This window comes from Osmia bicornis, chromosome 9 (assembly GCF_907164935.1).
Source record: "Osmia bicornis bicornis chromosome 9, iOsmBic2.1, whole genome shotgun sequence".
In the NCBI taxonomy this organism is placed as follows: Eukaryota; Metazoa; Arthropoda; class Insecta; order Hymenoptera; family Megachilidae; genus Osmia; species Osmia bicornis.
In genome coordinates this window covers 8619473-8646013 of record NC_060224.1, presented here as the reverse complement: position 1 = coordinate 8646013, position 26541 = coordinate 8619473, and the positions used below count along the sequence as shown (strand labels likewise).

Sequence of the window (26541 nt, the reverse complement as noted above, 5' to 3'; positions counted from 1 at the left end):
TTGTAAAGTAAAATAGTTTTAAGAAGGATCGAAGTTCCACTCGAGACAAAGGGACTGGAACCAAAATGCCATGCGTCGCCGACCTTCCGGACGGATCCTCGGTTTGTTGTTGCGAAGTTTCACTTCGAAAAGCACCTATGTAAATCATTGGCAATTCGGATCGTCTGAACCGAAAGCAAACATCCGTAAACAACGAGTAAATCATCGATCGAACGATTGGTGGATCGTTAAGAGTTAAGGCGAAGAGTATCGATGGATCCGCTGATCGATAGGAGGATTTCATGGGCGAACCATTCGACACGCGCCTTCGAACGCGTTCCGCGTGTGCACACCATAAACCGGTCCAATGATTTACGGGACAGCGGATTTAGACCGGTGGCAGCGTTCGTTCGCCGTGATCCAACCAACGATACGGTGTTCTTTAAATAAAACGGCACGAGGCTTTTGGGATCAGCTGCCATGGGTATCGAGCCTGTATGCTGCTCGGATATCGGTAGGTATTTGCGGTTCTTGCTCACGTTCTGGTGACATACGGTTAGACCTGTTTAGACCCAACGTTATGTGACTACTGTTCGTTGTTGCTGATGGCTACGCCTCATTTCTAATGCCTCTTTTTGGAATAATAATCCTTAATAAACCAAAATCGTTTCTTCGATACTGATCTTGAAGACACAAGTGAGTAATTTAAACAGATCACGAAACGAGATACGATTTAAATCAATGATTCTGGTTGATTAGTCATTTCCAGAACGAATCACTCGGTTCCAGGATATCCCACTGCGTGTACCCTCCTTCTTAGACGAGGTATGAGCAATCATCAGTATCTCAGGAAGGGCACAGTCTTCGTGTCCGCGTTTACGGATCATCGTTGACCGATCTTATTGCCGTCATTAGTTTCAACGTAATTTAAAACAAGCTATAGGTACCTCGTAGGAAAGAAAATTACCTCGCATTGATGAAGATCCTTCGATTTCCAGGAAATCGACGCTAGAGAAACAAGGCTTTATTGCTCGACGTCTTACAGGATGTCTTTATTGTATCGCTCCAGGTGGGAAGCTACGTCGGATGAAACCGGCTCTCAAAGTGATTCCAGATTGATCCTGAGATATGCTTTTTTGGGTGTGGCGGATTTTGACACTGTACGATCAACGATTCGCGAGACGATTTCGTTCGGTGAAATGTCAGCTTGCTGGGAACTGCGTTGACATTGGCAATTTTATATTTCAAAATTGATATATGTAGGGGAAAGGGAGGCGAAAGTATTATTGTAGATAATTCAAACTCTATTACAGCTATTATCGCAAAGGGACATACAATGCGGAATTATAATTAAAGTACACGCAAATATGTTCTAACGATATAGATAGGCAATTAATAGTAATTAATTCAAATTAAATTAATTAAGAATTAATTAAAAAATTAATATCCCTTGAAGATAAATACGCAATTGAGGTTAAAAAAGAACTGTTAACGGAATCTGAAATAAAAACTTTAATCTACCCTAAATTATTATAAATTTTTCATAGAATAATGCTGTTGATTTAATTTTTTCTCTTTTTTTTGTATACAATCACATATGTAACTTCAGTATTTTACATATTAACTTACATAAACTATGTTTGAAATTAATACTACATTGAAGATAATATTATTATTAAAAAATATGTTGTGGACAACGTGTTTATTCTTTATTTAGTAATTCAACATTTAAGTTATAAATAAAATTAAATTCCTGCATTATTTAAATTTCCCAATTAAAATGATATCAATTTATATATATGACGTTTAGATATCCTACAGTAATTTTTTCTTTGTGTTTTAAAATTGTAATATAAATATTCTTTACCCAAGTAAGTGCTTATCCTTTCTTTTAATCTTTCATTTGACTCTTCTGAGTGTAATAGTGATAGTTAACACTTTTAAGCGTCTCTTTAGTGAAAATTTGTAATGTAAATCCAAACGTATGCTCGAGAACAATTGTAACGATTTGTTTATATAAAATCCTACAATACGAACAAACAAAATGAAAAATAGGTTCAATATAGCGAATATAAAGATTGGGCATATGAAGCCAAAACGTACCTTTTTATTTTCTACAATTGCGATACCCAATAATTCACTACAAATTTTACCTTTTTCCATTTATTATTATCCTTTATATTAATAAATATTTTAATCTTTTAAAGACAGATTTGTATTAGTTACGATTTCATGCAGTGTTACAACCGACCATCCGTTAGGGATGATTGTAACACTTTCTCCGGTCTCCATTTTTTATTAATAATTTGAATATTACTTGTTATAAAGCGAAATTGCTGTAACTTAATAACGTCAAATAACTATGTAATGTTTTCGTTTAAGTGTAATAATTTCTGCGTAATCATAATTTAAAGTCAAATTGTTACTTTTGTCCCCGCTCTCCACCATACAATGGATCATTTTCACCACTAAATGTAATCGTCTGCATCATTTTTTTACCTAGATCTTTAATTTCTCAGAATTTTCTCATATTTTTCATCAAAAATGATCTCCATAGCCGAAAATTGAACTTGTTATTTGTATGTAAGGGGCGAATGATGCACAATTACGATCCCCCTTCAGTGGAAAGCCTTAAAGTATTGCCTCAGATATTGAGATTTCGAAATCTTTTGACTCGCATATCGATACTACTATGGATGGTGGTTGTTATTTTCTTAGCAGACACCTGAGATTTTCTTAAAATACTGTACGATTTCAAATCCCTTCGCATAACTGGGGGAAGGCTAAAGCCCGCAGAACAGAGCGCAAAGTACATACAAAGAGCAAAGAGAAAGCATTGGAACGTCTGGAAAGAAGGAAAAGATAAATTTGGCCAGGAATCAAGCGTCTGCGGTGGATGGTCCGGCTTCTTATTATATTCCGGCAAGGTTCGTTAGGGTGTGCAACAGTTGTTGCAGGAGAGAAAGCGTAACAGCGTGGCCAGACGATGACACACGCAGCTCGCAAGCGTTGCATTTAGAGTCGCTTAGTGTCGTCTATTTCAGATGGCGGTGAACGTTACGAGGCAACTCGGACATCGTGGTTCGACCGCGAACCCCGCTCGACGGACCATCCTAGACTATAAATTCCGCGGTTCACTGGCCCTACAACTACGCTCGTTCCGCCATGCTTGGATTCCATCAACTCTCCTAAGGCCTCGCCGATGTATTATCGTACGCTGCTGGTTACACCAACTATTATTGTCGGCTGACCATCTTTCCACGAGGTGTAGGTACTGGCTTTCGCTCTTGGAAAAAGCCTTCCAAAGGAATCGTTCAAATATACAAGGTGTCCCATGAAATTGGGACAAATTCTAGCTTTAGTTTTTTTGGTAATCACCAATAGCTGGTCTTTTATTTATCTTCAACTGTTTCTCGGCTTTCTGTCAGAAAAGAAATTCGTGTTGGCTGTGTTTCCGAATGGCCCCACTAAAATTGAGAACTCAGGTTCGGTATATAACCTAAATTGACTACAAGAAACCGATTAAAGTTGGTTTCAGAACTGAGTGTCTTACCGTTTTCGAGATATCGTGGTAAGGTTAGGTAAGGTTAGGTTAGATTCTGTGAATCCGCAGTATTGAATAGCGCATACGTAGTCCCAAAATTGTACAACGATATCTCAAAAACGGTAAGACATCCAGCTCTGAAACCAGTTTTAATCGGTTTCTGGTAGCCAATTTAGGTTATATACCGAATCTGAGTTCTCAATTTTAGTGAGGCCATTCGGAAACTTATCTTTCGTGTCACGTATAATATCGTATCTTTTTTTCTCACTAATCTTTCGATCTACGGACGGGCACGTCACCGGTCGAAAAACAACAGAACCGGGAACGAAAACAGCGGTGCACCGGTGTTATAGTTGGTCCGTCGATGATACGCAAATAGCATCACCGGAGGAGACGTCCAACTGTCTAGTGCATCCGCAAAAATAGGATTCAGTCGTGTTTGTCGCGCGTATCGTCGACTGTTACGTAGTCGAAAGCACGGAAAATCGAGGCTATCTTGCGTCTTACGGTGGTTTGTTTTCAATGCACCTTAGAATCCGCTTGGTTTTTGCTGAATTTACGCTAGATAACTTCCCTTCGATCAACGGAACCGTTAACAAATCGTTCGTACAGAGCGGAACGAATCTCTGTGGCAACAGCAAGAAGCGCAAACTGCGATCTTCCTGAAAGGAAAGATGACCAAAACGATTCTTTCTCGCGCGTCCATTATTTCTATCCCCGTCTTCTGAAATCGTGTCCAGCGACAGGCAGTTAGATAAATCACAGGAAACGCGTAGAAAAATGTTCGACGCGGAATCGAGCGATCGGTAGAAAAGCATCGATCCTCGAAACGGTTTTTGCCCCTCGATCGCACATCGAGCCTCGTTCCATTGCGATTGCAATCCTTTTTTCTCTTCGTGGAATCTAATACATTTGTTCAGAGGGGAAGAAAGGAACAAGCGATGACTGTTTCTGGAACGACGATCCCGAACACGGGGTGTCTTCGTTTGTGTTGGAACCGGAAACTTTGAGAGACCGGGAGAAGTTATGAGATCGTTGGGTTTTATCGTTGGTGTTCTTAGGAGACAGAACAAGGTGACTCGATCCGCTCGCTGTCCATTCATAGTCCGCTTCCCTTCCATTTAACTGTAATACGCTTTGCAAGTTTCCCAATAGCATTCCGTCCGCTTCTCATCCGCTTCTGCATTTTTCCAGGGTTTATGGATCAGCCTGTAGACGGCATGGCAGCGAACTCGAGGATATCGCGATGACCGCGTTTCGCGTTGTAATATCCGAGTGGTAACAAAGCGAAGACACAGAGGCTGTTGTTAGTACACGGTGCAGCGGACGGAACATTAACAGGAAGTGGTTGGCCACGTGAGCCGACGTCTTTAAGCATTAGCGACGGCGCTTGTCTTACGTGATTCAATTGCTTATTACACAGTAGCCAGCCACTATTTCCTTGGAATATTGATCCGGTAATGTCCCGTGCATCGATTAACACGCTCGATGAGGCAGCTTTTTCTATTCGCGCGATACGAGACAAATATGTCCGGTGGAGTATCTAAAGATGGAACCATTCAACGACGATCGCCCTCCGAAGAAACTAGCGAGCGGTTCGGGTTCGGGCAAGGCTAGTTTGCATTATTCGGGGCGATAAATGCCACCCGCGTGTCGTTGGACATGGCACTCGTGTCGTTTACACGACAAACGCAAACACAGACGGCAAAAAAACGGTCGCTCGTAAAGCGACACCCATCTGGGCTCGCTCGTTGCCTCTCGATGTTGTTCTTTCGGTGAACGGGGTGGAGAAGATTCGTACCAGCTCGCGATCTTCACTCCATTTTTACCTGAAACGCTTCCATTTCTTGATCGTTATCAAACAATTAAAATTTCGCTAATATACTCGTTTGAAATTATCTTCCAAACGAGAACAAAACGAGGCGGTTCCAGAGTTAACGACGAAACTGTCTGTCTGTTCGTTGTTTTAACATGATTCTCGTTTCGAATGATCTACGAGGATCAGGATGGATCTCGAGCATGATCGATAGCCAACGAGCAGGAGCAAAAAATACTTCGAAATCTCCTTTTAATTGGTTATGGTTTGTTAACACGTGAAGCAAGTGTTAGTTTCTACTCAAGGTTGTCCTTGAAGGCGTCCGCCAACGATCGATCTCGATCCTGTAGATCCTTTCTCAGGACTGCACCATGGTAATTGGATTAATCCTGTCTCGAAGAGACCAACTTGTATTAAACCGATATAATGATCCCTGCTTTCTTGCATTCATTAGATGCTTCATTAATAACAATCTACAAACCGTGCAACCATGTTCTTTAATTAATTATGATTAATCGCTTCAGTGTGTCCGATTTATCGATACATATGTACGGTTCTGTATGTACTTGTATCTTGATAGGAAGTGTTAATTACGAGTAACATCGATATTTAATATCGTGCACTATTTCAGAAAATAGACTGTGGAATTTTATGCAAATAAGGTTTGATTAGATTTGATTATTTATCGTGAAACAGAAGTTGTTGATGTAGAGAAATGAAAATTTCAACGTAAAATATGCGGTACGGATTTTCAAGTAAATCCTTTATCTCTCAAGGAAATCCTTTAAACTATCTCTGTCAATAATTTGATCCGAGTATTTCGCTTCGTTCAGAACCAGTTTTTACGCGGTGAAAATCTCGAGACGAGTCTACGTTGTATCAAAAAACGCGTGTCGACGATATTATCATATGAATTGTCCGGTCATGAAGACGATACCGTGAGTATCGAGCTCGTTAACAAGCTACACGGATCCGCAACACGATGTTTCGTGTTTTATTCAACAAATTTTTATTGCGCCAGGTTATTTCTTCCACCGGACATCGCGTTTGCCGCCTTTTCTCTGCATTCTTCGAGTAATTGGTAATTGCATATTCGCTAAGCAGTCAGTTGGTTAGACTTATTTTTTATCCAATTTCGTATTAATCATTTATACAGTGATTTTTATCAAACTTTGAGCTACAAATTGATATGCCACAAGTGCTATTTTGGGACACTTTTATGTCATGAAATGAAGTTTCCTTTTGTCATTCCGCAAATGGACCAGCGGGTCCATTAACGATAATCACGAAAACAGAAGGGTGAAAGCACCACTGTGACCATTTTCTTTTTACTTGTCCCCTGTTTGCCAGCTATTCCTGTTGCTGTGGAGAAATGCATGTTGGCCACAGGGAAGGTGACAGGTGCCGAGTGCTTCTATAAATTGCGATCCACGAAAGAACAAGAAAACGAGAAAACGAGAAAGGAAAATGGCCCGCGCTGAACCGAGCTCCACGCTATCTTTAGAGGGTTGCGTTCAACAGCCCCTTCCTTCCCATTCGATTCCGTACATCGAATTTTCACGTTAAACAAATTCCACGCTGTGTTTGTCCGTCGGTTCGCGCTGCTATTTTGTCGCGAAGGAATTCGCGACGGAACATCGAAGAGCGTTCGATTTCAGACTGGCATTCGCTCGCGCGAATTCCATCGCTAAATTTAGCGCTGGATGTCGTTTGGAATCGTAATGCACCGATAACTGGACCTGTCGAGCTGCTTCGCTTCTTGTTTCTTGCGTTTCGCCAACGATTTTGACGTTGATACGCTCTTTCCGGTTGCTTCTTCCTTGGAATAGAATTTTATTGGTAAAATGGAACTCTCGATGGTCAATGATGGTTTTAACCCTTTCGGTCATGGCATCTTTATATGAGGACATACTATACACATGGTTGACATATATTATTATCTAAATTCGGTAAATTTTACCGTTTTTAAACATTGTCCTCATATGGCCACAACCATAGATTCTATTTGACACCGGTGTCGACCTCTCTTTTTAAATCGTATGATCACAAAAAACACTAAACTGTGAACCGGTTTATCCGGAGTATTTCTCTCCAGAATTGCGCTTTGTAGGGGCTCTTTAGCCCCTATTTTGCCCAACGAACATTTTGTTAATTATTTTGCATTACTTTTTTCTTTTTCGGTTGCCAACAGCATACGGTCACCCATCTTTGGCGTGAACCCTGTCCACTTAGTTTTCTGAGGATACAAGCAGAATTGTAGTTTTGGGTAGAAAAGTGCGTTTTTGAAGGTGAAAACCAACAAGATTATGCAGAAAATCTTGTTTAACATTTTGAATTTTTAACTTATGTCCACCTAATCATAATGTTATCCTCCCCCCTCCAACCCGGGGACCTCCTTCGAGATATTTTATACAACTGAAAAATCATCATTTCATTCAAAGAACTGCTGTGCAGAGCCTCGACTTTTTTTTCAAGAAAAAAATAAGTCGTGACCGAAAGGGTTAACATAGGACATCGCTGATGATTGGCGTCAGGAATAATTGAGAAAGAAAGAATAACAAATTTAAATATTTATATTATGTTGAAGACATATTTTATCGAGTGGAAAGGTTAAATTGAAGGGAATAGTAATTTGAAGATAGAGACGACAACGCATGTAAGATTTGTGATGGGTCCAACTGTATAAAAGGTTATTCACACTGGAGGATCAGTGCTCAATGAATGGTTTTTGGCACTGTTAGCCAAATAAAATCACGTAGGTAAGTAGATCGATTATGAATGGACCTCCAGGTTCATTCAGCTTGAACATGACCCAGCCTTGGTCCATCCCCGAGTTTCATTTACTTCGGTCACTTTCGTTCTGCGATAAAGCTTAAGTTTCTGTTAGAACTGCTTCTAACACTAGAAGATTTAAAATATTTCAGAAATTAAAAAAAATTTTCAGAATATACAATTTCACTTTAAACAAACAGTGAATATTAAAATCTCGAATAAGTGATAATGGCCCTCGAATTATTAATATTGATAACAGAATACTATGTTGCGTATTATATTATACACTATAGAATGCTACTTTATACAGAAAGTAAGGTTGAACATTGAAAATGAAAGAAACGAAAATTTAATCCAGAATAGTCGTAACAGCGATTTTAAGTGCATTCATTGGTAAAGTGTGTTCCCTGGTAAAAGGAAGAAGACGAAGAAAATTAACATCGCATGTTGTGCCACCGAATTGCGTTGTCCACCAACGCCCCTTTCCATCCCTGGGAAAGCATGATGGCCAGCGGTCTGAAACTATTTCCAGACGGTTTTGATTAATCTTGAACCAAAAACGTCGAGCAGAAAACGAGCAGAAAGCCGTCTAACTCGCCACCTGGCAGAAATATCAAGACGTGGAAATGCATCTTGACGTTTCGCTCTGGACACGAGTAAGATAACCACGGGATAGAGTGAGGAAGGAAAAACGATAAAGAAATAAACGCCAAGTTGGCACCTGCTCTCGAGAGGATGCTTCCAGCTCCATACTCTTCGTTGATAGTTCAACGCGGAAATTCTGATTGGATTTCTCTTGAAGGATGTTTCCTCATCTTCTAAATTTTCTTTTTCATTGAAATTTCACGAAAATTACTATTGCATTATGGGGCATTTCTACAGTCATTTTTGATAAAATTTAAACTTTAATCTGGTATACTACAGATACTATTTCGAAACACTTTTATGTCATCAAGTAGTTTTTGAAAATGATAAAAAGAGGAAAAGAAGTAAGTACTTTTAGTAGAAGAATTTGATAAAATCTAGAATGAGGTGACCGGAAGTCGGCAACCAACAATCTAATAATAATCACGTGCTAAGTTAATTTTCAGGACCGGAAACCGTTTCCCAAATACCCAGTGTCTAGACTGCGGAAATATTAAGCTCGAATCTCGTTCGTTCTTGCGTGTCTCGTTCATCAAGGTACACACGTAAGATTTTCAGGAAATCGCTGTAATCGCCCTAGTCCTGGTGATTTATCGTGTCCACGCGTTGCCACTTCCTGTTGAAAATTCGCCGGAGCACGCGCCTAATTAGAGCTACGGAGCCCTTCGTGCAGAAACAGATCTTCTTCCTGGATCATCTTCGTCCCTCTGCTAAATTTTGCTCACTTGGCACCGCTCCTCTTAATAAGGGGCTCTTCATTAAGTGAATTAAGCGAAACCATCCCATGAATTATGAATACCACTTATTTAGTTAATTTAAGGATACGCTGATTACATCTTTCGTGCAAACGTGGCAATTGAAGAATGCACACTTTTAAGCATCGAGCATAAAATTACTTACGAATTTAACTTTCCATTCAGATGAAAGTTAATTAAAAAATACCTGAATCCAAGGGATTGAACGTGACAAATTTCAAATTTACAACAAATTTGTTAATCGTTTGAAATTGATGGCAGCTATAAAAAATCTTACCGGAGCAATCATCGATTATTATACGTATTATAGCTGATTAACCGTAATGGGCGTGTCGTCGTTTGACGATAGGTGCAGGTTTGACTGCAAACGTGCTGAAATTGCAGGACGAGGCTGTGTTACAACATTTAACTGCAACATGTACACGCTTGCTACGTGGATGAAAGCCGATACACGTTTATATTGCATAGCATGGAAACGTTACGTGACAAGCTTGCAAGTCTCTATACGGATGTTAAACTCGTGTGACCAGATTACGCTCGAACGCGCGCGCTATTGTAGGCGTGTACGTGCGTTCGAGCGGCGATTATCGGGGGATCGTGTCGAATTGATACGTGTTAAATATGATGAGAAGTTTGCCCACTTCCGTGGAAAAGCTTGTGCCAAGATTGCAACATCGGATTGAATTTTATTTCGAGCCATAAACGCGGTATAATCTCCTGTCAACCAACCATGTCACACTGCTATTTAACGAACCCATAAGCATTTAATAGTCAAATTGTAAAATATATAATATTGAAAATTTATGCCCATGAGTTTCATGCAAATGAGCGTGTCGAGATGGCGAAGACACATTATTGCTGGTATATACATACATAATTTTACTCGGTAACCGCAGGTGAACCGCAACGAATTGGGCCATTTAATAAATGATCGTATCGCGTTTTTGATGTTGTACCATGAAATTTTCCATTTCTACGCAAACTATCGGATTCTAGCGTAAGAGTTTGTATAGCGATAAAAAGTCCATATACAGAATATGAATATAAGAATATTTTAATAAGAAATTTTCATATAAACAAGGATTAATTTTCACAGGAATATGAAATTTCTTGAAAGTACACCTCAAGTTTTATGCGAGGACGAAAAAAGGTCTATCGCTGGATTGACAAGTTTTTGTCAGTGTGAACGAGACTTTAGTCGTTGTTCAATTGTCAGAGGCTGCGGAGAGCTTTCCTGCTTCCCGCAGGAATCGGTGCCCATGTATCGTCAAAAATAAAGATCCTCACCATCGCGACAAATAAGAACATCCGAAAAATTCGCTACGTTAGGATACGTGGATACACGATGTTACCATCGCCATTTTGATGTCCACCGATCAGCTCGATGACGATATCGCGAACGGTACAGGTTAGAAAACGGCCGAACGATGTTCGTGTCATGGTTCACCCTTTAATTTTTCCCATTTTAGATCAGCCCGAAGATAAGCACGTCCTGGTGGAAAGACGTGATATTCTTCGAGAGATAACCACCGATCCGAAACAGTGTTACAGAACGAAGGACGATTCGAAGGACAACAATAATGGTACCTATGTTTATTGCCAGACTTTTAACCCTTACGGTACTACAGATGACTGTAGGTCATCCATCATTAACATTTTAATGATCGGAATTCTAAGGTGATTGTTTCAATGAGTCTTGTGGGGTTTACGATCCGCTCTGCCGTTCCGAAGCTTAACCTTATACCGGTGGTGTAAGGATGTGCGGGTACCCGATATTACGGGCTCGGGCGGACGTCAGATACAAGCGTGCAGTCGGGTAGTCCGACTATTCCGGGTTCGGTCGGGTACGGTCGGGCAGATTCGGACGATCTCCCGCGGGCCACGGCACGCGATCCGACTCTCATATACTTGTTAATACTTGCAATTCGTTACAAGTATTATTTTCCCACATAATAAAAATTATCTTACTCCAAAATTCCATATATAAAACCGATTTTGCACATGGTTATTGCAAGTATTAACAAGTACATGAGAATTGACATGAAACTCGACCGACTTTGCCCGACTGTACCCGACCGAACCCGAAATAGTCGGGCCACCCGACTGCACGTTTTCGAACCGACCCGACTAGTCGGGAACCCGAGTCGGGCCGCACATCGCTATGGCGGTGGTAAAGGGCGCGATAGCGCTATATAAATATCCATCCCTCAACAGCCACCACCCTCCAAGTGGCGCCGGGGATGGATAAGTTGTCCACTCATAGGGACGGGCGTAAGGCGCCTGATGGGTGGAGTCGTTAACCCACTCAGGTTAACTTTTTAGCAAGTCCATGAGCAGACAGTTTATCCATACCCGGCGCTATTTGGGGGTGGTGGCTACTGGGGATTAATGTTTTTAGCGCAATTGCGCCCTTGAACACAGCCAGTATAAGCTAAACTGAGAACGGCAGAGCAGGTTTAGACAACAACCTGTCCACTCATGGGACTCTTCGTCGGAGTAAGGAATTTTGATTTTGGGCCGAAAAAACTAACCTGAGTGGGTTAGCGACTACACCCACCAGGCGTTTTACGCCCATATCGGAATTCGAGGAGTAATAATTTGACCATTGGAACTTTCGAGTTCTCAGTTTGCCTTTTTAATCCTTTCGCTACTGAAAGTGACGCTATAGTCATCCGCCAACGTGATAACATCTCGGCCGCTGGGATTCGAATTAGTATATTCGGTATTTAAAATTATTTATATTTGTATTTTAGAATCTCGTATCTCAGGCGATATCTGTCGAATATGTCACATGGGCGGTTATCCGCGGAACGAGGAGGATCGAGGGACTCGTACGAGACAGAGCAGAACTGTGGGACAGGTTGACAGCGAGACATCGACAATATCCTCCTACTCGTATCTCGGTCCTTTGATCTCAGCTTGCAAGTGAGTTTATCAATACTTAGCGCAATTTATCAATTTCACCGGATCAGATAACGCGGTTGTGCCCACGGTAGTTGCATTTGATTCGACTCGAATCTAGGTTACATCTAGATTAGCCTACTGTCAAACACAACTCTTGTAACAGGAGAGTGCTACACTCCTTTCGAACTGGCTTCTGTTTTATTGTACTCGATTAGAAGTATTTTCGAATTGGGGGAGAATGTGGCACGAGTCGATTACGTTGACGATCTTTTCAATTAACTTGGCACGAAAGAATCACGGCTTGTAACTATTACACGAATCACAAGTTGGTAATAGGGGTTTCAAACTCGACACAGTAATTCAATTAGATTCTATTAGATTCTATAGAGACAAATTGTTCGGAATACCGTTCCATTCTTGACCTTAATCCGGCGACGATCGAACAGGTGTCGCGGAACAGTGGCCCTGGTACACGCGGAGTGTCTCGAGAGATGGTTGACGGAATCGGGTCACACGAGGTGCGAGCTTTGTGGTTACAAATACGCTACTAAAAGGGTGCCGCGTTACAATATCTTTAGGAGTATCGCGATATGGTTCAATACCGTGATAGTGACCCGACAGGTAACACCAAACCATTCTGGAATCTAAAGATGGTGATTTTATTTAGAACCGTCGCTCGTTTTTCAGATGTTCTTGGATGTGCTTTATCTAATTGTCACTACACCGTTGGCTCTGTTTTCTTGCTATATTTGCGCACTGGCTCTAAGAATGTTGATAAAAAACAGATTGCACAATGTACCATGGATGATCGTCGCTATGCTTCCAACCTGTTCCCTAACTTTGGTCGCCTATTGGGGCTGGATAATAACTTTGGGCAGGTATGTTAATTAAATAAAATTTGAAAGTTCGAATTTTTACATCGATATCGTTAGATTGCACGGTCGTCGATGGCGTCGTTATTGGAGAAGCAATTTTGTGATTCGTTTGGTTCCCGACGACGCGATTCTCGCGGAATCGACTTTGAGACGAGAACAAGCATCCTCCGATCGGCCGATCGAACAATTCGATCATTGGAGAAGCATGAACGATGAATCGACGGATACCCGGGACGCGATCGGTCGATCGGGATAGAAAAGATTCCCTCCGTCGCGTCGCATCGTACACACGCCACGCAAGATTTAATCGCTAGTAATTGCATTTAATTAAAAGGCGGTTTTAATCGAAGCTAATTAACGACCATCAAGGATAATTAATTGCATAGAAGAGAACGCGAGCTTCCACGTAGTTTCCGGTTCTCTGTTTCGCGAAGTACACCCCTTCTAATTTCCTTCCATGATTGTCACGATATTGGTGCTTATATTACTGCTAAACCTGATATTGAATGTAAACGAGAACATGGTTAAATTCATCGTTAAATTTCAGATAATTGCATCTAATTTACCGGACGGTTAAATTCAATTCTATCTACATTTATTTCTTTCAAAGGCAAAGCAATTATTCGTTGAAATTTCAATATCCATTATTCTTTGTTCTATGTTCTGAATAATTTAATCAATTTAATAAGTAAAACGATTATATACGAATAAGTTTACACTAATAATTTGTACAATGTATTTTATCGATTACGGTCTGACAACTTTTAATAAATTGATGGTTGAAACGTTCTATGATTTATTGAATTAAGAAAAGGGGAGTTTATATAGAACGGAAGGAAGAGAAACGAGTTGTGACTGGGTAAACCAGCTCCCGAGATGTATCCTGTTCGATTTCACTCTCGATTGATTACGAGTTATTACGAGAATCTCCCTGTACTAATTGCAATTTCAATAAACAACCAAGCAGTTCCATACAAAATTTCATAAAACTATCCCATACATTCTCTCCTTCAATTAAATTCATTATATCAGTTCACTTAATCACATTCTAAAATATTCAACCGATTCTTTCGTGGACGTAGGAGAATAATTGTTTAAAAAATAAAAAGCAGAAAGAGATTTCATAAAACTATCCCATACGTTCTCTCCTTCAATTAAATTCATTATATCAGTTCACTTAATCACATTCTAAAATATTCAACCGATTCTTTCGTGGACGTAGAAGAATAATTGTTTAAAAAATAAAAAGCAGAACGGAGATGAACGAACTATGTTGAGGAAATTTCGCTGCGGTCGCGTTATGTATCTCCTCCGCCGCATCGTCGATCGTTCGTTGATTTTTCACTCGATGCACATCCTTTCTAGCCGCAGGAGGAAACTCAATTTTCTACTTGTTCCACGTGAAATTAACGGCAGTTGCTCGGCAGCGTTTTAATCAGGTTTCTCGTAATTGCAAGGGGACGCGTCTTCTGCGGTTAACAGTTTCTGTATGCCGCCGACACTTATTATCCCGCGACGTACACCCACCTCCATACATGCCTTCGCTTTATCGAATTTTTAAGTTCTTGACTGCAATAGTAGAATAAATGGCTATTGAAGAACAGCGACCGAGTTACTCTATTAAATATAAACTAAATTGCAAATGTTCGAAACGACCGCGTAATCTTCTATATTTTTTATTATTAACTAAAACTATTTGCCACTTCTCAGGTTTTCATTTCAGACCTTGTTAGAACGAGTAATCAACTAATTACTGTACTTCCTCTGCACTCAGAAAGTCCGCATATCGTTATCTATACATACAGGGTGTCCCGGCTTAAATGTTATAATTCCCTTATTCCGTAACTATTAATGATACAAAAAATTGTTGATATGGGAATTGTATGGCAAAAAGGGGCCTATGTTTTGGCGGAAGTGAAAAATCTTTTGCATTATTAGTTTAAGAGATATGATGGTCAAGTTTTGTTTTTTAAATGGGACGATTTTAATTAAATAGTTTTCAAGATATAACGTTTACAAATTTTCAGTAGATACGTCTCGATTTGAGGCGGTGATATTGTTGTGGCAAGTGCCACAGCGGAGGTCTACACTAGGAACGGCAGATCCAAAGAATAGTCGCTATGGCACTTACCGCAATAATAGGGCCGCTTTTGGCCACGACTTGCCATTCAAACCAGGATGTAAATTTGTAAACGTTATATCTTGAAAATTAATTAAAATCCAGTGTATACATTAAAGCTTAATGAATTCGTCTTGAGAAGCACTATCACATGAAGTAAAAAAAAATATATAGTTCCATTTGAAAAACGAAACTTGACCATCATATCTCTTAAACTATTAATGCAAAAGATTTTTCACTTCTGCCAAAACATAGGCCTCCTTTTTCCATGCAATTTCCATATCAACAATTTTTTGTATCATTAATAGTTACGAAATAACGGAATTATAACACTTAAGCCGGGACACCCTGTATATGCACGATCGTTGCTTTATCCCCGACTCATTTGCTTAATGCAAAAGCCATCATGTATCGTTAGAAGTCGATTAAACGTTTATTGCAGATTCTCGCAGATTAAGACAAGCGCACTTATGGTTCAAGTGTACCATTTCTGCAACTTTGTTCGATTCTTCGAATCATTAAAGGTTGCGTGTATTCTGCATCCTAGTTTCTTTTTAATTCGACCCCATACGCGTTATTTACTTTTCTCGAAGAACACGGTACAAGAGCCAACAGCCACTTTGCATAACTCCAGGCGATTTCTATCCAGGAAATGAAACAACGTACCAAATAACGAGGACTATCCTTATCTTTACGTATCACGCGAAACTCAACGACCTGGGGTACATTCCGGGAATTATATAAATTGACTTGATCTCGAGTTAAGTGACAATTATCTGCGGATCTAACAATTTCATGGATATATGTAGAATATTTTTTATTATCTTTCAAGGCACGCCTTGCAACCCCAAACGATTGCCATTATACAAATTGATATTGCCTCGACGTCCGCCAAAAAAATGCTAGCGAAGGGTTCGAAAGGACGGGGTAAAAAAGAGCAAATACAAGGGTCGCTGTCATCCCGACGATCCAAGGGTTCGGTTGAAAATAGAAGGTCTGCGCCGAGATTCTTCCACGTGGATTCGACTCGAGGAAGAAATGAATCTTTTACGCGCCATCACCGCGGATTGCATCCGGTTCTTCCAGATTCTACAACGGCACGTGACGCGTTCTAGCCTCCTAGACGATCGAGAAAAAACGGGAAGAACGACAGGCAACTGCGAACCCTTCCCTCTGACAGGGTGAACTTGAAAGGGTAAAAAGAGGATCGAAAACAGAGGTACACGAATTTTTAGCCCGTCACGTGTTAAGTGTACGTTCTCAAATTATAGGATTTGTACGAATAAATTCATCGAATTTGGCAAAGAGTTGGCAACGATAAAAAGGAAGATTGGTGGGCGTTGAAAGACGACACCTTGAAGAAAGTTTACAACTGGATACGTATCCTTGGAGGATTAGGAGCGAATCGGGGGCAGGAACGCGTGAAATTTCTGCATAAATAATCCGGTTTTCTAATCCATGGGTTTCGCCCTGTCGGCCTCGTATTTTTAACCCTCGTTAAGAGCCTTGTCGAACCAGATTAGAGATGTGCAGACGATAATTTCTTTCCAGTTTCGCGATTCATGGCTGGCTATTTAATGATTAAAAATACCTAAAAGAATCTAATACTTTACCTAAGAATCTCTACCTTATCTGCATCCCCCAATACCTAATTTCATAATAGCCATGTTTTATGTTTTCTACCAGGAAGTTAAAGTAACCTAAATGTTAGATTAAACCTAACCTAAACCTAAACCCAAACCTAACCTTCCTGACTTACCATCGATTAATTCTTAATTAGAAACTTCTGAATAACAGTGTAGAAAAGGTGCGATTCGAATTTGCACGATTTCCAAACGAGCAACCGAGTACAAACGTCTCAATTTGTATATACAGCACGAAGAATCGTTGATCCGGCTATCAGTTTGGTCGAACGCGATCCTGAAGCAAGCATCGAGAATCGACATACTCGTTTCCCGCGAGCTGCCAGCTGAATTATTGCCAATTACGAACGTGGATCCTTTCTATCGGGGCGCTGCCGAAATTTATAGTCGATGATAAAGGTATCTGGCCGCCTGTAAAAGCGGTTTAACAAGCACCACCAGTTTCCAACACGCGAGCCAATAAATCGAAACGCCTTCTCCTTTCGAATCACTTTCTTTAGCCCCCTTTCGTTCCTTTTTATTTTCTCAACACACCCCCTCGCACCCTTCTCCTTTTCGGCGATCTCGACCTCTTATAATTGCATCGTGATACTTATTTATCGCGGTTATTAATAATTAAAACGATACAGTATAAATAATTAATGCTGGTGATAATTTTTCAGCAACGTCGCCATTCATTTAGGATCATCCTATACCTTTTTTCACCGCCACCCTCGATCTCTTTCGTGAGACGAGACGTTTTACAAGCACTCTCCTGGTGAAATTAACGAGTGATCTTGTAACTCATTCGTTGTAATCGTGATTTTATTATGTTCGTGTTTTTCGAAGAAATATTTAGTACTGCTAAAAATATTGCTAATTCGGGGACCATTAATTTTTTTTTTTCGTTCTTCTTACATGTTATCCAACAATTGCAATATTGGCTAATGATTTACACCCTGTTATCAATAAAGGTGCAAGGGAGGGAAGGATGTGTATTGCATAGTGTGCACGTGATAAGATTGAAAATCGAATTCCACGAGATGATAACGTATGTCGGCCACGGGAACGAAAACGATGGAACTGTGCCAAGGAACACGATTTAACGTTCATATTGTATGCGAGCCTCGCCGAACGAAGAGACCAATCGACAGCCAAGTATATTTAGAATTTTTCAACGAGTTCGAGGTCAGCTTTCTTTCTTCCGAATTTATACCGTTTAAAAATCTTTACGACCTGATAATTGTAATCCACTTCTATAAGATGGTTTGTTTAAAAAAAAAAAATTCAAGTGCAGCGTTTTCTTCGTCATACACATTACTCCACATTGCAAGGGTTACGTCATGGGACACGGTCCACGGAACCAACGTGCATGTTCACGACAAAAATACATGAAATTCTACCGGTTGGTGGTATTATCGAGGATACTTAATGAATTTATTGCCTCTGGCTATCTACGCACAACGTGTAACAGTCAATTTGTTTCTTCTCGGAGAACGAACGCGTCGAGGAGGAACTTTTGCTAGAACTTCTAGGAAACGTGAACGAGAGAAAGACAACATCTTGTCTTCGGCGCAAATATTGGTGAATCCATGGGAGATTTATCGCTCCCGTGACAAGGACCTACCGCAACGTGCTACATGTTCCAACGAACCTGTCACGATGCAGTTCACCGGCCCGCGATGCTTGTACAAGCGGCAAATAAAAATCCATCCAAGGACTTCCTGTTGATTCAACAGGAAATTTCTTGCGCACAATTCCGCACAATTCGTTCTTCTGACGAATAGAATGTTTTTAGATATTTTGCAACGATGTTCAAATATCACCTTGGAATATTTGTTATCAAAACTTTGTGAAAAAAATAAATAATGAAAACCTCTGCCGTGACAATGCGTTTATTGGCACATTGCCGTGACCAGGATTCGAACCTGGGTTACTACGGCCACAACGTAGGGTCCTAACCACTAGACGATCACGGCTGTTGGAGGATTTCATTGAATCGACCACGATCGTCGATGATCGATACTAACAGCGGCCGACTTGATCGATCGACCGTGAAAGCCTTTCTATTCAACCAGCCATTGCGTTAGCTCTAGTTTTGTGCCAGTTATGCAATCACCTCTGCACACTTCAAACGTGATGGGATGTCGCGTAGCAAATTTTTTTTTCATATATTGGATGACTGAGATCGGCGGCTTTTGGTGATGGAGGGTTGGCGAACCTGAGTGAAATCAAAAAGAGACGTTATGTTTTTCAGTTGAAGCTAAAGCTTATTGCGTTTTAGTTCTTTGGCTTAGAAATTATGGTTCTACGTTTTAGTGTTCATGAATGATGCAATTTATATTTTTGTTTCAATTACAGTCAAACCTCCATAAGTCGTCACTCGGATAAATCGTCATATTCTTTTCCTCGTCATTTTAAAATTTATATGGTTTTTACTCCGCTTAAGTCGTTAAAAGGGTATAGCCGGATAAGATGGTCAAAAGTGCCCCCAAACCAAATTCGACTTGCTATGAACCATTCGATAGGTGATAAAAAAAAACTAGTCTGTGCCAAGTTTCAACCCCGTATCTCATCTGGGAGGGTAGTTATGGGTAAAAATGTAATTATGAGGTTTTTGGCCAATTGCTCCTATTTAATGACATTCGAAAATTCTGAAAAAAATCAGACACATTTCTATTTGCGAGGCACATATTACAGAATTTTTTCAGATTGTTAGATTGAAAACTGAAGTCGTGAAAAATCAAAAACCCTTGAGTAACGACTTATCGAGGTTTTACTGTATTTTAAGAGTTTAATATGTGTTTAGCTCCAAGTATTTTCTTACATATAATAAATAATAATTATATATATATATATCATAGAAGATGAAAGTGTTTAATTTTTTTTAATCCCACAATAAAACATCCACTTCCATTTATATAATTAATTAAATGAATGCAAATTTTCACTTTAATTTCTCGAGTGAAAATGTGATTAAAAATTAAGAGGTGTGTTTTATACGTATATGGGGCCCAGGTGGGAAAGGTGGAAAAGGTTGGTAGCCGGGATCTCATTTTTCCTGATTTGATCGCGAGTATACTAATAATATTCCACTTGGAATAAGATAACTCGGTATTCTTTTATGACACTGCAATCATAAATTATCCAAATTAATTCCGATAATGAGAGATTAACATGTCAGAACTTACTGTAATTGCAAACATTAATGACACTGATAAATGACCTCACCAAACCCGCAGATAAAATAACGATACATCATATGATTTTATATTATCTTAATTTTCATGTTGAACGAAGTGGCTGTCATGTAAACGTTTAACATGTGTGGAAATAGGTATTTTTCTCTAATTTTAATTATACACTGTGTTTTAACGAATACGATGAAATTTTTGAACGAAAGTGTACAAGAAACTATTACATACACTATGTTCAGCTTGTTAATTGGTAAAAGGTAACAACCCTTCCGCGGTATCAACGTGTCTTCCTGTCGAAATGTTAATGCGGAAACCCGGTCACGTTTCTGCGCTTCGAGGTGTCACGTGGACGGAAAAGATAAAAAGAGTCGTAACGGAAAGGCTGATCCTACGAAAACACCCCGGAAGTGTGTATATAACGGGTATCAAAATTCATTAATTTTTAGCAGAACCTAATGTCATTTTTTAAATTTATAATATTCTCTTTGATAACTATTTTTGTTTTTTTTTTTTAAGAGTTGAGAACCCTTAAACTTAATAATGTAAACTGGATAATACAATATTTGTACTTACTATAATATTTCTTAATGTGTTACCTAATTAAATGTGTTTTAATTAAGATGAAGAAATAAATTTTTCCTATGAATATAGAAATAAATCGTGAATAAATTATCTATCAAGTTTCATGGAAACCACAGCGAGAGAGTTAATTAATCGCGCTTTAATAAAGAGTACAAAGATATAGCTCGGTGATGTTGCATACTACATTTATTAGATGTTCGTTAATTAAGGCATTCCCCGGTACATTCGATAAATAAAACATCTAAAAAATATCCATACCATTGATTAACGATTATTATCACGATACATTCTATGGTCCGTGAAATATTGTTATTCATTACTGTTATTAACCGCGTTAACTATTGCTATTAACGATTATTATCAGTAATGCCAGTAATTACCATGCCGTCGCCATGTTATTATTGGCCATAACCACCAGCTTAATTATGCAAATAGATCAAGTTACGTACACCAAGTGATTTCTACACGTTAAATTGTATTACTTTATAAATTGCATACTCTGTATCGTGTTTCATGTACAATGTTATCATCCAGGAATTACTTTTAAATATCAAGGATCAAATTTATGATAAATAGAACAAAGTACGTATTGCGCATATTTACATCATGTTTTGTATTAACAATTTATACCTGTCGTGAAACTGATAAGGAATTCGAAAACTTTGCGATACTTTTATATCATGTAATCGATAATAGTTAAATATAATACATATTTTAATGAACCTTCAGCTACCAAAACAGTAAGCGAGACTTACAATTAGTCTACCTGCAAAAACAAGTAAATCGTCGAGTAGATCTCATCCGATCCAAGAAAAACCTGCGTTATGTATTAAAAAAATAAAGAATCTCGTCAGAAGATCATTGCAACCGAGAAGAGATAAAAGTAGGATACCGGGAACAATAAATAAGTGGCACTAATCTCGAGACAGTAGAAGGAAGTGACACGAAGCCTTTTGCTGCCACGTTTCTTCTCCTTTTCCTATCCGTCCGATGAATGTCTTGTCGGTCGCATAATCGGCTCGTATTTAACCGCGAAACTACATCCTCTGTCTGTTCGTTAACGATGTAACGACACGAGAAAGGAACACGATCGCTATGTTTTTCAACGCGCCGCGTTTTCCAGACCACGAGCAGCAAAAACAGGGAAAACAAAATAGACACTCGTTAGTTCGCGTTAACGTCGACCCGATATCGATCTTGGGACTTTTGCTCCTTTCTGCGGATTTAACGAGGATTGTTAAGCCCCGTAGCGTTGGTAAATGATGGACGATATTACTGCCGCGTTTAGGCTGGATATTCTCGGTCTCGTTATCATGAGAAAATAATTGATCCAGTAACTGTAGGGTGATATATACCCGCCGTAACGATCATCGCAATACGCGTTATGTTTTTTCAATTTTATTGGATAACGACGGTAAAATAGGGAAGACCGGAGTCGAAAGTAACAATTTCACTTTGGACTATAATTACGCAAAAACTATTACATTGACAAGAAAAATGGTTATACTAAAATATTACGGTAAATGTCTACAATCAGGGCCCTAACGAGAAATCAATTGAAAAGAGGTAAAATTCTATGTATTTTTACCCCTCGAATCCAAAACTGTTGATAAAATTTGGGGGTCGCTTGAATTTTTTAAGGTTCATAGGTTAGGTTAGGTTATCAGAAAAAATATAACTTACCTGACGGCAAAAGCTTGACCAGTCATCAATAGTCTCCTTGAAAAGAATGATTTTATCTCAATATTTACCCCAATATCTTAGTAAATACAAGCGATCCCCAAATTTTGTCAATAGCTTTGGATTCGGGGGGCAAAAATACATAGAATTTATCTCTTTTCAATTGATTTCTCGTTGGCGCCTTAATTGTAGACATTTACCAATATTACATAGTTATTTGACATTATTAAGTTATAGTAATTTCGCTTTATATTTAACAAATAATAACTAATAAGTTATTAAAAACAAATGGGGACGAGAAAAAGTGTTACCACCGTCCTGTTCGACTGGGCGGTTGATGGTATACATTTTCTTTTTAAATCAATATATTAAACTAAATTATAATAAATTTAATTTATTATAATAAATTATAACTAATTAAACTAAATTATAATAATAAATGAATGTAAGAAGAGTCAAGGGATCGGATTTAATAAAACGGGATTTAAATAAATTTCGCGATGCGGCTATTATGGCAGGCCAAGCAGAATTGACTTTCCTTGCTCGAAAAAGTCTTCTTGTTCTGAAAAACCCGGAATCCTTGCATGCCATTTGGGGGAGGTCCTGTAAATTTGGCCAACATCTTTTTGACCGTGAAATTAGGCGTTGGGTAGTTTAGCCTTCGGTCGTCGTCACCGGATTTTCTAACATGAAGATGTAAGAAATGGCGAAGATTAGCTACGTGCCTTGCTTCGTCGACGACGAGCCGGCATCAAAAGTGATGCCACCCTTTCGAAGAAATCGGATGGTAATTTTGTCGCGTTGCAACCCCCCAAAACCATTCTGGGGATACGCGTGAATGTGCGTGCGTGTGAAAACATAAAAGCGGGAATGGAACAAGAGACGTAATCTGCACAATATCGTTGCTGAATACACGTCGTCAATGAAAAAACGATTTTTCATTTACCTCCTCGACAACTTACAGCGAAATAAAATAATTGTGTTTATACAAAAAAAACTAAATATAAATGAAATTTAAAAAAAAATTACAATAGCTTTACTTGAGTATAGATTACACGGTTTTACAGTTATCACGGACGTATAAATCATATTATTTAGTGCATTCTTTGTGCGTCCAATCGTGACGTTCCATGCACTGCACTCATTTTTCCTTTGCCTTACTGAAGTACATACGCATCAAAGTATACAAGATAATAATACTCATTATCTTCTTTGTCATTACATTTCTCATTCTCGTTCTTGCTCTTGTTTTTACGATTTTTTTTTCTTTCAAATTCAGATTATATGGTTTTTTGTTTTTTTTTTTGTTTCTTTGTTTTTCTTCACGCTTTATAAAGTATACTTCTATGACTAGACGTTGTATCAGCGGGGGTGGATTGTAAAGTTAAAACCGACCCTGGCTGCTAATGTTACAATCGTCCCTGACCATGCTTTTGAATTTGGATTATAAATTTTCACTAACAATCCGCTTAAATGTGTCAGCTAACGACCAGTATTACATTCAGAAGAATCAAATTAAAGATTAAAAGAAAGAAAAAGCACCTACTTGCACAAGGAATATTTGTATCACAATTTGAAGTCACTAAAGAAAAGTAATTTTAAGGTGTCGAAAAGTCATTTTGTTAAATATATATATTAATTTCGTATCTATATTCTTGAAAAAAAAAAAAATATACACATCGAATTGAATATCCTCCTCCTTTAAGTCGGATAAAAAACACGGATATACGAATTTCAATTATAATTTTGCATTATATGTTCAAAATCTGCGATAATGCTCCCAATAGTTTTTGATTTATTTCTAACGTTACTTTCGATTACGGTCTCTCCTATCGATGATTAGAACAATAGTGCAACAATGTAAAATTTCAGGTACAATTATAAACCATAACCGTTAATTTTTCACTACCCTGTACCAAGAAATATTGCACCACTGAAGTCGCACACCCTTGAGACATCGATTTAACAAGATCCCATCGTTCCGGTACTAGATTATGTGCAATGTTGGTACACCATGGGTATTTATCTATCGAAGACTGAAAGGTTGAAATATTAATGGTACCGATACCAGGAGCTGGTTACTAGCAGGAGACATCTAGACGTAAATACATATCTAATTTATTGAAGTCAATCTTCCGATATTGATATGTTACTACATATTGTAGCTGAGCGGATTAAGATGCTGATACATCGCGAAACTGGAACACGTTCTGGGTCGGATGTTTATCGAGATACTAGGGGACATGTGATATTGAATTATTAAAGTTTAATACCCAAAGCGACCGATACACAGGAATTTTAATATCAATTTTAATAGCGAACCTATCGAACCATTAAAACCTCTCGTAACGCTGTATAGCGTTTAAAGCTAAGCAGGATATTAAGGCACTGAAATATCATACTTTATAATCCCGTTGCGTTACGCATGAAATCGAAAACCAAAACCTGATACACACGATCGGTAAGACGCTTAATGCTCGGCGTATTAAGGTGTTAAAATATCGTTGTAATAAAGCTTGAGAAATTGAGATATTAACATGTTAAAAGGTGAAATTAGTCGGTATGCCGCGTCTCCCTTTGGCCGTGGTCAATTTTCCGACTGCAAAATTAAATTCACCCCTGTCCACGGTTAATACGATTATTATTACGAGTGTCACTTAGAAATTACCAAAGGAACGTCCGAAACAGAGTAACGAGCATGGAATCGAAGGATCGAATAAATACGAAGTTGTAACGAGACAGAGAATCGTTTCGATGATGATACTCGAGCAAAGTCCCTCGGGACATTACCGTAAACGTTCCGATAAATCAGAAGACAAACGGACCGGTCGATGGATTAAATTCTCTGCGATCCTCCACCAACCAATTATGATACCCTCTTGGTTTTATGGATTAAAACGATTCGCGTTAATGAGTGTGAATCTTTAACTGTTGAGAAAGAAGCGAATACTGAAATATCGTTGCAGGAATATTCATAAATATAATCCTTGCATGGACTCGATCGATCGACGAATTATTATCGCACCACCATCTTTGGAAGATCGAGATCCAGATACGGACGATTAAATTAATTCAATCTGCTCCGTATAATGCTTCGAAGGATTATTTTCTTTTCTCTTGGGAAAAAGGGGTGTGTTCCTCGAAGCAACCCCGTGTACAAACTAGACTGTTCCCCTTCTTTCTCAACCCTTTTTTTTTCGACAACTTCCGAAAATATCCACGCGCAGGAATATGAGAGGAGAAGTAACCAGCCGCAAGGGTCTGGCATCTGGCGCGAGCTACAAAATATGATAACAGCATGTGCACCAACTTACGCTTCTCGTGTCATTGGACAACGCAATTTTCCTCGAAAATAAACGACGATCTTACACAAAACAGGTACACGAGGTCTGGTTATGTTATTCATTTTTTTACCAAGCGTGAAGCAGAAGACATTTTTTCAATCGCGTGATAAGGGGTCAATCACGGCCACGTGCTAGCAGAAGCTTTTTTAGCTCGTTTATGTTTGCGTGTCAGCGAGGTACACGTGGTCGCTGTTTCGCTCGTGCCACGATGTAAACACAGTGTCAGCAGGCGAGGCGTCGCGACGCTGAATCGCCTCTATTTCAATTTCTTTGTTACTGGAATCTCCAAATTCGAAACCAAAGTATTCTTATTTATTTTATTATGTAGAATAAGTTTCCGAATGACCCCAACAAAATTGAGAACTCAGGTTCGGTATATAATCTAAATTGACTACCAAAAACCGATTAAAATTGGTTTCAGAGCTGGATGTCTTACCGTTTTTGAGATATCGTGGTAAGAAATTTGTATACAATTTTGGGACTACGTATGCGCTATTCGATACTGAGCATGCGCTATTCAATACTGCGCATGCGCTATTCGATACTGCGCATACACAGAACGTAACATAACCTTACCACGATATTTCGAAAACGGTAAGACATCCAGCTCTGAAACCAACTTTAATCTTGTAGTCAATTTAGGTTATATACCGAACCTGAGTTCTCAATTTTGGTGGAGCCATTCGGAAACACAGCCATTATAAATT

At 39.1% G+C, this 26541-nt stretch overlaps 1 protein-coding gene and 1 non-coding gene across 4 annotated transcripts; one reads left to right on the top strand and one right to left on the bottom strand.

Annotated features, from left to right (window-relative positions):
- The first annotated feature begins 10111 nt into the window (after nt 1-10111).
- Nucleotides 10112-18913, top strand: LOC114878244 (E3 ubiquitin-protein ligase MARCHF2-like). Of its 3 annotated transcripts, XR_003789718.2 has the most exons (8): nt 10112-10508; nt 10608-10919; nt 10981-11094; nt 12265-12436; nt 12862-13036; nt 13103-13293; nt 18006-18436; nt 18527-18913. XR_003789718.2 is itself a non-coding variant. In XM_029191824.2 (7 exons), the coding sequence occupies exons 2-7, from the start codon at nt 10877-10879 to the stop codon at nt 18046-18048; spliced, it is 738 nt and encodes a 245-aa protein (XP_029047657.2). In that variant the 5' UTR covers nt 10112-10508; nt 10608-10876; the 3' UTR covers nt 18049-18913. The 3 variants fall into 3 exon arrangements, 2 of the variants coding, with proteins under 2 accessions (XP_029047657.2, XP_029047655.1); XM_029191824.2 differs by having other exon boundaries at nt 18006-18913; XM_029191822.2 differs by lacking the exons at nt 18006-18436; nt 18527-18913 and adding an exon at nt 13348-13891.
- A 25-nt stretch (nt 18914-18938) lies between these two features.
- On the bottom strand, nt 18939-19010 carry Trnah-gug. Its single transcript has one exon. It is a non-coding gene; the product is annotated as a tRNA-His (tRNA).
- Between the last annotated feature and the right edge of the window lie 7531 nt (nt 19011-26541).